Raw genomic sequence first — 10,526 nt, 5'->3', positions numbered from 1 at the left:
AGCTTACTTGTGACAATAATAACCAAACTTTAAACACTCTGCAGTTCTCAGATTGTCACAGATTCGCTCTGCTAATTACACTAAAAATAATGGTGGGAAAAGCTCCTGTTTTCCTGCACCTTGGGAACTTACCTTTTTGTTGGGAGAATCCCAGCCCTGATCTCATAGGATTATGAAGGTTGAGGAGATTACAGAGTCTAGGCCATGATGGGATTTCATTGAGTGAGAGATGATGATGAGAATGAGAGGTGTCTTTAATAATCATACATGCTTCAGTGCTGGTGAGCAATTTTTTTATTTCAATGTGAAGGAAAGGATTTTTACAATTGAGTACATACAGAGTAAAACTGGGTGCACCTAGAAACAGGAAGAATCTTGCAGTGCAACCTCCTCTATAGCCAGTCAGTGTAGGCTCATGCTCAGTGGTTGCTGGCTAATTACAAAATAAAGGTTCACACACAACATAACCACACAATAAAGATGACTATGTGGTGATCACAGTAATATCAGACTTTCACAACAGGCTCTAGAAAACAAACACATGAGAATTTCAGAGCAGAGTGATGTTGGACAACTCTAGGAATGACCCACGAATTCTGAGACTGAATGCTTGGCTGAGGTTCAACATATTTCTTCTCTTGTTGATGCTGATTACTGTAGCCTCAGCCAGGGCTGAAATCAAAAACAAAGATCATTCAGACTGAGATCAGGCATTGATGGGCAGTGTTTATGTGGAAGTTTTATTTTGAAGAAACTGGAGGCCTATGACCAATGGTGTGCCTCAGAGATCAGTGCTGGGTCCACTGTTATTTGGCATTTATATTAATGATTTAGATGAGAATATAAGAGGCATGGTTAGTAAGTTTGCAGGTGACACCAAGATTAGTGGCATAGTGGACACTGAAGAAAATTATCCCCAATTGCAATGGGATCTTGATCAATTGGGCCAGTGGGCTGATGAATGGCAGATGGAGTTTAGATTAATGCGAGGTGATGTATTTTGGTAGATTGAACCAGAACAGGACTTATCCAGTTATTGGTAGGGCATTGGGGAGAATTACAAAACAAAGAGATCTAGGGGTACATGTTCATAGCTCCTTGAAAGTGGAGTCACAGGTGGACGGGGTAGTGAAGAAAGCTTTCAGCATGCTTGGTTTCGTTGGTCAGAACAGCAAATACAGGAGTTGGGATGTCTTGAAATTCTACAAGGCCACACTTGGAACACTGTATGAATTCTGGTCACCCTATTATGGAAATGATATTATTAAACTAGAAAGAGTGTAGAAAAGATTTACTAGGATGCTACCGGGACTTGATGGATTGAGTTATAAGGACATGCTGGATTGACAGGGACTTTTTTCTCTGGAGTGTAGGAGGCTGAGGGGTGATCTTATAGAGGTCTATAAAATAATGAGGGGCACAGATCAGCAAGATAGTCAATATCTTTTCCCAAAGGCAGGGGAGTCTAAAATTAGAGAGCATAGGTTTAAGGTGGGAGGGGAGAGATGCAAAAGTGTCCAATATTCTCCCGCCATATCTTCCCTCCTCAAATAACCTCTCACCCATAACTTCTCTCACCCAACATCCTCCCTCACCTTCATACAGTCCCCTTGTACCTTCCCTCACTCCTGCACATCCCCACAGTGCCACACCCTCCCCAACACCCACACCCTTCTTCATTCCCTACATCTCTTGTGTGGCTAGTTTAATTTGATACGGTTCTTTCTGTATTTCAGGACGATACATAAATGCAATTCCTGATTACTTTTTCTTCCAATCTCTTCCTCTCTCAGTTACATACCCCGATTTGTCCCAGAGGTGGGAATTATACACCAGGTCTGATGAAACAGTGTTTATTTGAAGACAGGACTATATAGAAAGTATGTTCACTGGGAGACTGCTGTGAGTAAATTGAACACACAGTTATGGGACAACTACAACACATCTTGTTGAGGTGGTAATACTGACAGCGGTTTAAGGTATCGCCGCTTAGAAGTACATATACATCATAATCACAAACTCCTCCCACAATGTGTCCACCCACTCTGCCCCATCCCTTTTCCCACTCTCCTTCTGTCCCTCCAAAATGTTGAAGCTTACCTCTGGAGCTTGCATGGGGAATGGGAGACAGCACTCTTAGGACACTGTAAGGGAGAAAACAGGGACTGATGAATGATCAGCATTCACATAGGGCATCAGTATAGGAAGAGTGAGCACTAAGATGCAGGAGGGAGTGCTGCACTGTCAGAGGGTCAGCACTGAGGGAGTGCTGCACTGTCAGAGGGTCAGCACTGAGGGAGTGCTGCACTGTCAGAGGGTCAGTACTGAGGGAGTGCTGCGCTGTCAGAGGGTCAGCACTGAGGGAGTGCTGCACTGTCAGAGGGTCAGCACTGATGGAGTGCTGCGCTGTCAGAGGGTCAGCACTGAGGGAGTGCTGCACTGTCAGAGGGTCAGCACTGAGGGAGTGCTGCGCTGTCAGAGGGTCAGCACTGAGGGAGTGCTGCGCTGTCAGAGGGTCAGCACTGAGGGAGTGCTGCGCTGTCAGAGGGTCAGCACTGAGGGAGTGCTGCGCTGTCAGAGGGTCAGCACTGAGGGAGTGCTGCGCTGTCAGAGGGTCAGCACTGAGGGAGTGCTGCACTGTCAGAGGGTCAGTACTGAGGGAGTGCTGCGTTGTCAGAGGGTCAGCACTGAGGGAGTGCTGCACTGTCAGAGGATCAGCACTGAGGGAGAGCTGCACTGTCAGAGGGTCAGTACTGAGGGAGTGCTGCACTGTCAGAGGGTCAGTACTGAGGGAGTGCTGCACTGTCAGAGGGTCAGCACTGAGGGAGAGCTGCACTGTCAGAGGGTCAGTGTTAAGGCAGTTCTGCGTTGCTCATCCTCACTATCCATACAAAAAATTAATGGCCATGCTCTGTTTGCATATATTTAGATATCAGAAGTAATTAGCAATGAATTGTTTTGGAATGTACTAATGGAATGGGAGTAGATGCAGAAATTCACTCTATACTTCCATATGGATTTGCTCAAACTGAGCCAAGTATAAACCCCACTTACTTCGAACCTCCAGTCTACACTCGCTTTTGGCCTCTCCCAGGGGATTGGTGGCCTGGCAGCTATAGATCCCGGCATCAATGGGGCTCGGTTTGCGAATCTCCAGGGTCAACACCCCGTGGTTACTGAACATTCTGTAACGGGGGTCAGTAGACAGGTCAATCTGGTTCTTACACCATATCACCTTGGGCTGGAAGAACAGGAGAATGAGAAAAAGGGAAAAAAGAATAGTTGGAGGGTGAGGGAGAGAAAAAGGTAGTGAGGGAGCGGATGAGAGACAGTAGGAGAGAGACACACAGAAAGAGGGGGAGAGAATCAGGGTGAGCCAGGGCAAGAGTGAAGGAAGGGAGAGAGAGTAAAAGAGGAGGGCAAGACCAAGAAAGTGAGAGATTAATAGAAAAAGTGAGAGATGGAAAGGGATAATTTCAGATCAAATGAAGAGACATAGAGAAAGACAGGAGGCAGAGATTGAGATGTAATGAAGGAGACATGGGGAGGGGGAGATTGAGAGGGAGGAAGAGAAATAAAGAGGGGAGGAGGAAGAGATTGGGGCAGAGAGAGAGGAAAAGGAGGGAGAGAGAGAAAGAGAGAGAGGGGAGGTAGACATTGGGACGAAGAGAGAGAGTTTAATAAGACTGGTCTTTCAAATTTGACTAATTGAATTGCTGGCTGCTGATGGTGACTATTACCTTGGGGCTGCCTCTCAGCGCACAGCTCAGGGTGGTATTGTACCCACAAATTACTGACCGATTGATCAGTGGGCGTGTGAACTTGGGTGGCTCTGTGAAGTCATGTTGCTTGTAGCTGGGTGGCTTGTACTCTGTTCCTGCCAGATTCACCAAAAAAAGGCAGAGTTAGAACCCGCAAAAACCCACACCCTCTTCTCCCTCCCCAGCCAGCCTGCAACATACTCTTTGACCCCTGCAATTGCCTCTCCCCTCAGATCCCTCTCAGCTGTCAATAGGCTGGAGCAATTCATCTGACGGTACCTTCACGACACACTGGCAATCTTTATAGACCCACCACCCTTGGAGCAAGAGTCCCCCATCCTGGTTTAACAAAAGGCTGAGTGCCACTACTGGCTGGAGGGTGTAACTACAGTGTGACAGCTTTCCATTGGCAATCTTCATTAGAAATGTTGACATACAAAAGATACATTAATAAAGACAGAGTTTGTAATGGAGAATGAATGATTACAAACCTTGTACTCCAAATGACAACCCCTCCCCAGTGCATTACAGTTTCTTATCTGGAAACATGAGGCCCAAAGCATGCTCTGTGATGAGTGTTCTCTGAGGAGTGTCTACAACTGATTCCAGAGCCTCCAACACAGGAAATCAGCTCCCAGTCACTGTTCATGGTCCCTGCCTGGATGATAGGGCTGCGGCTTACCTGGCTTTTGGATGTAAACACTGTCCTTGGACTGGCAAGCCTCATCACTCAGGCCGCACATATTCTCAGTGAAGATTCGGAAGAAATACTCATTCCCCACAACCAGTTCTGACACACAGCACTGAGCACGACGGTAGTGTTCATACACCGTGAACCACTCCTGAATTATCACGCAGTGCAGAGGAGAGAGAAGGGAATGGAGGGAATGGTAAGGGAATAATGGTGAGGGAAACGGAAGGGAGGATGAAGGGGGTGGTTGGTGATCAAGAGGGAAAGAAAGGGAGAGACAAAGGGACAGAGAGAAAAGAGAAAGATTGTCACGCAGGGAGGATGTGAAAGAGAAATTGAGAGTTAGAAAGAGGGGCCGAGGTAAGGAAAGATTGAACAGAAGCAGCAGAATTTCCAACATGCTAAAGATTGAAGCATTAAGACTGGGAGATCCCAGCAGAATCCCCACAAGATCCCAGCAGAATCCCACAAGATCCCATCTTTCACCCCAGTTCTCATCCTCAGTTCTGGATGATTGAATAGCTTGAATTAAACTGAATCCACCAGAAACATCAATTCAGTGCATCACCTCTTCCCCAAGATTGAATAGCTCTCCTGTCACCTCTTCCTCTCACCTTATCCACCCCCTCCTCCTCCTCCCTGCTCGTGGACACCCTCCCACAACCACACTCCTTCCTGCATCCCCAAACCTGCTTACTTGCCCCCTCCCCCTCTTTCTCCCCTTCTCAATTTCTCTCAACCCCCCCTTTACCCCCTTTTGCTCTCCTCCTCATATCCCCTTCTCTCCTCCTGCGAGCTACAATCCCACCCCAGTTATACCCCTTACTTCCTCCCCCACTGCCTCTCTCCCTCCCATCATTCCCCCTTTCCCCTTTATTCCCCCTCACTTGCCCCCCCCCTCAACCCCTCATTCCCCCTTATTCGCCCTCTCTTCACCCCCTCATTCCTCCTCATTCCCCTCCCCCTCACTCCCTCATTCCCTTTCACTCACCCTCACTCCCTTATTTCCCCTCACTGCCTCATTCCCTCTCACGCCCCCTCCCCTGCACTCCCTCATTCTTACCATGGTTTTCTTGTCGGCCTTCTGGATAGTGTATCCGGTGACTTCACAGTTCCCCTTATCCTTGGGGGGCAGCCAGGACAGAGCCACGTTCATTCCCCACACCTCACCAATCTTCACATTGAGGGGGGGACCCGGTTTGTCTGAGAGAGCAAATGAGAGATAGTGAGGATCGCTCAGTGAGGGGAGGTGAATGGTATGGAGGAGGGAGTGAGGGAGATAGTGAGGATTACTCAATGAGGGGAGCTGAATAGTATGGGATAGGGGGTGAGGGAGATAGTGAGGATCACTCAGTGGAGGGAGCTGAATGATATGGGCACTGAGATAGAAGGGATTACACTCAGTATTGCAGGAACTTTACTCTGTATTGAATATGTACTGAACCTCCCACTGGAATGTATGAGAGCAGGAGGAGACCATTCAGCCCCTCAAGGCTGTTCCACCATTCAATTAAGCCAGGCTGATCTGGATCTTAACTCTTTCTATCTCATTTTAACTTGATACCTACCTTGTTCTGGACTTGCCCCTCGGTATAAAGTTTCTCACCATCTGCCTCATGAATAACTTGGATCACCTTAAATACCTCAATCTCATCACTTCTGAATCTTCTATACTCAGAGGCTAAGCATCTACCCCTAACAGTTTGTCCTATCAATTTAACCTTTCCAGCCATTTTAGTGAACCTTTATTACAGCCCATTCTAAACGTGATATCTTCTCCCTAAAGTGTGTCTAAAACTGAACACAACACTTCACGTGGAATCTGAGCTAAGTTTTATCCGAACATCGTTTCCACTGCTCTGCAACTCGGCTCCCAATTGAATGTGTTTAGGAATGAGCTGAGTGCTGGGAGTCAGAGAGTAGGGATAATGGACAGGAACTCTCATTGTCAGAATGTGACTGGTGGGGTCCCACTAGAAACTGTGTTGCGGCCTCAACTATTCATGATATTTACTTAGCTGATTGGATAGAAACCCACATATCCTAATTAGTTAACGACACAAAGATAGGCAGCAATATCAGCAGTGTGGATTGAAATATAAAGTTACAAAGAGATAATAGGTTAAGTGAATGGACAAAACTGTGGCGAATGGATTTCAATGTAGACAGGTGTCAGGCTATGCACACAAGGAGAGAACAGGGAGGAGGGATCCAGGTACACAGATCACCTACATGTCCCAAGAAGGTGCACGGATCTTTAAATAGCACAAACAGGTACACGGATCATTCAAATATTGCTGTCCTGGGAGTGTTTGATGGGAGCCATGATGCTCTGTTTGTGAACACAAGTCCTCACTCACTTGAAGGAGCTTGAGGCTTTGAAAGCTAGTGCTGCCAAATAAACCTGTTGGACTTTAACCTGGAGTTGTGAGATTACTTACAGTGTTTGATGGGGACAGTGTAAAGGGATCTTTACTCTGTATTTAACCCCGTGTTGTACCTGTCTTGGGAGACTTTGATGGGGACAGTATGGAGGGAACTTTATTCCGTATCTAACCTTGTACCTGTCCTGGGAAATAAACCTATTGCATTTTAACCTGGTGTTATGAGACTTCTTACTGTGCTTATCTCCACATTGTGTTTGATGGGGACAGTGTAGAGGGAGATTTACTCTGTCTAACCCCATGCAGTACCTCTCCTGGGAGTGTTTGATGGGGACAGTGTAGCGAATGATTCTATGTTGGGTTGAAGTTGTTATGTGCTATCTTTGACACTCCCTTACCTATGACCTGGATGTGGATACTGGCCGTGTCTTTGGTGTTCTCGATCTGCACTTGCAGTTGGTAACAGCCTGAGTGTGTGCGTTCTGCATTCCGGATGAAGAAGATGGTGTCTGTGTCGCTATTCCGGATACTAATACTCTTCAGATTGAGGGGCTGTTCATCCTTTAGCCAGGTGACCACTGGTCGGGGTTTACCCTGCTCAATGAATATCAGGAGAGATTAATGTTGGTGAGGTCAGCAAATGGGAGCTTCCAGTTTACATTGGAACAAGATACCTTGCAATCTACATACAGGGAAGTGGACTAAGATTGAAAATGGGGATTCAATTAACACAAAGAAAGAAGTCACACAGAGAATATCAATAACAGCCTAATAATCCGTTCCAATCACATTGGCCTAATAACCCGTTCCAATCACATTGGCCTAATAATCCGTTCCAATCACATTGGCCTAATAATCCATTCCAATTACAGTGGTCAGAGAACATTCAAAAATATCCAGAATGCTTCCTCAACAGGATTAGGAAATCATTAAAATCAATCTGAGATGAAACAGCTGATCTCAATTAACATCTTATCCAGAAAGAAACATCTCAGACAGTGCAGCATCCCCTCAGCACTGACCCTCTGACAATGCAGAGCACCCTTAGTATTGACCTTCTAACAGTGCAGCACTCCCTCAGTACTGACCCTGTGACAGTGCAGCAGTCCCTCAGTGCTGACCCTCTGACAGTGCAGCACTCCCTCAGTATTGACCCCCTGACAGTGCAGCACTCCCTCAGTACTGACCCTTTGAAAGTACAGCACTCCCTCAGTACTGACCCTCTGACAGTGCAGCACTCCCTCAGTACTGACCCTGTGACAGTGCAGCACTTCCTCAGTGCTGACCCTCTGACAGTGCAGCACTCCCTCAGTACTGACCCCCTGACAGTGCAGCACTCCCTCAGTACTGACACTTTGAAAGTACAGCACTCCCTCAGTACTGACCCTCTGACAGTGCAGCACTCCCTCAGTGCTGACCCTGTGACAGTGCAGCACTCCCTCAGTACTGACCCTTTGAAAGTACAGCACTCCCTCAGTACTGACCCTCTGACAGTGCAGCACTCCCTCAGTACTGACTCTCTGACAGTGCAGCACTCCCTCAGTGCTGACCCTGTGACAGTGCAGCACTCCCTCAGTACTGACCCTCTGACAGTGCAGCACTCCCTCAGTGCTGACCCTCTGACAGTGCAGCACTCCCTCAGTACTGACCCTTTGAAAGTACAGCACTCCCTCAGTACTGACTCTCTGACAGTGCAGCACTCCCTCAGTACTGACCCTGTGACAGTGCAGCACTCCCTCAGTACTGACCCTCTGACAGTGCAGCACTCCCTCAGTACTGACCCTCTGACAGTGCAGCACTCCCTCAGTACTGACTCTCTGACAGTGCAGCACTCCCTCAGTGCTGACCCTGTGACAGTGCAGCACTCCCTCAGTGCTGACCCTGTGACAGTGCAGCACTCCCTCAGTGCTGACCCTGTGACAGTGCAGCACTCCCTCAGTGCTGACCCTCTGACAGTGCAGCACTCCCTCAGTACTGACCCTCTGACAGTGCAGCTCTCCCTCAGTGCTGACCCTCTGACAGTGCAGCACTCCCTCAGTGCTGACCCTCTGACAGTGCAGCACTCCCTCAGTATTGACCCTGTGACATTGCGGTTCTCCCTGAAGTTTCTTAGTTTGGATTCAAATTCATGACTCAGAAAGTGAGATGTTGTCACTCAGCCAGATAGCTCGTTACAAGTGTTGGTGAACACAGCAATGGTCTGATAGCACAGGCATATCTGCCAACATGGTGAAGGGCTCCCATTAGAATGAGAGGAGGGTTTTCTTAATACTGATTTGCATAACCCTGCACCTTCAGAATGTATGTAAGGGGCTTCCTTTCCTGTTGGACTGGTGGGGGGGGGGGAGCCACCCCATCCTCAGGGTATTTAGTGTAGTAAAATTTTGCCCCTCTGTGACCATGGTTTGAAAGTTTAACATTAAACATTAAAGGATTAACATTAACACATGATCAGTCTCTGGAATTCAATCTTAAGCCAAAATGAAGATAACTGCTGAACGTGTCCAGAGTATTTGTTTGGCCTGCCTGACATTCTAGCACATCAGCAGCTGTCCGTGTGTACTTGCTGAATGGCCATGTCAGAGAGAGGCAGACCTCTCTTTAACTGCTGCCTTTCAACAGTCCTTCCTCCAGGGAGCTGAGACCATCCACAGATCTTTCCAAATCCAGCACAGTGCCCACAGATTGCCAATTCCCATTCCCAGGAGAGTGCAATCCCACATTGCCATATCCTGCCCCCGCTCCTCTCCTTACTACCAGTTGCCTAGCTGCACCCACAGCTCACTCTGAGGCTCATAGCTGAAACTGCCTGCTGTATCCCTTTGCCCATTCTGAATCCTGCTGCAGTTTAACTGTCCCAAAGTTCCCGCTCACTGTTCCCAGTTCTTTCACACAAAGGGAAGAGAGATGATTGGGGCATGGGATTGAGAGCTGCTGTCTTTGGCCGGCAGTGGACTTTGATACAACGTGTTTACTCACCTGGAAAGGGATCATGAAGTTCACTGGCTCGCCTACCACCTTTATCACCTTCTGCCGCAGGTTGCGAGGGAGACAGATCCTGGGTCGTTCTACAATGAACAAAGAACATAGAAAATTACAGTGCAGGAACAGGCCCTTTGGCTTTCCAACCCTGCACTGACCATGCTGCCTGACTTAACTAAAACCCCCTACCCTTCCAAGGACCATATCCTTCTCTTCCCATCCTATTCATGTACTTGTCAAGACGCCGCTTAAATATCACTACTGTATCCGCTTCCACTGCCTCCTCCGGCAGCGAGCTCCAGGCACCCACTACTCTCTGTGTAAAAAATCTGCCTCATATATTTTTAAACCTTGCCCCTTGCACCTTAAACCTGTGCTCCCTAGTAATTGACTCTTCCACTCTGGGAAAAAGTTTCTGACTATCCACTCTGCCCATGCCTCATACTCTTACTGACGTCTATCAGGTTGCCTCTCAATTTCTGTCGCTCCAGTGAGAACAAACCAAGTTTCCCCACTGTCTCCTCAGAGCTAATGCCCTCCATTCTAGGAATATCCTGGTAAATCTTTTCTGTACCGTCTCCAAAGCTTCCACATCCTTCTGGTAGTGTGGTGACCAAAATTGAACACTATATTCAAGTACGGCCTAACTGGTGAAGAGACAATGAGGAAGAGACAGATATTTCAATATATCCACAAAAATCAGAAACC

General features: G+C 47.6%; 1 protein-coding gene across 1 annotated transcript in view; it reads right to left on the bottom strand.

The window, feature by feature from the left end:
- Positions 1 to 279: 279 nt before the first annotated feature.
- LOC145343969 (myosin-binding protein C, cardiac-type-like) overlaps positions 280 to 10,526 on the bottom strand; it is a 65,924-nt gene continuing 55,677 nt past the window's right edge. Inside the window, exons 20-27 of the mRNA XM_080190553.1 lie at positions 9,816 to 9,904; positions 7,235 to 7,430; positions 5,516 to 5,655; positions 4,444 to 4,603; positions 3,741 to 3,877; positions 3,055 to 3,241; positions 2,101 to 2,144; positions 280 to 672 (exon numbers count right to left, since the gene is read on the bottom strand). Of these exons, the coding sequence (XP_080046679.1) occupies positions 2,137 to 2,144; positions 3,055 to 3,241; positions 3,741 to 3,877; positions 4,444 to 4,603; positions 5,516 to 5,655; positions 7,235 to 7,430; positions 9,816 to 9,904 (917 nt within the window). The 3' untranslated portion in view covers positions 280 to 672; positions 2,101 to 2,136. The remainder of the gene's footprint in view (positions 673 to 2,100; positions 2,145 to 3,054; positions 3,242 to 3,740; positions 3,878 to 4,443; positions 4,604 to 5,515; positions 5,656 to 7,234; positions 7,431 to 9,815; positions 9,905 to 10,526) is intronic.

Source organism: Carcharhinus amblyrhynchos, chromosome 6 (genome assembly GCF_965287045.1).
Source record: "Carcharhinus amblyrhynchos chromosome 6, sCarAmb.v2.hapA, whole genome shotgun sequence".
In the NCBI taxonomy this organism is placed as follows: Eukaryota; Metazoa; Chordata; class Chondrichthyes; order Carcharhiniformes; family Carcharhinidae; genus Carcharhinus; species Carcharhinus amblyrhynchos.
The sequence above is the reverse complement of the archived record's forward strand: the minus strand, read 5'-3'. Positions and strand labels throughout refer to the sequence as shown.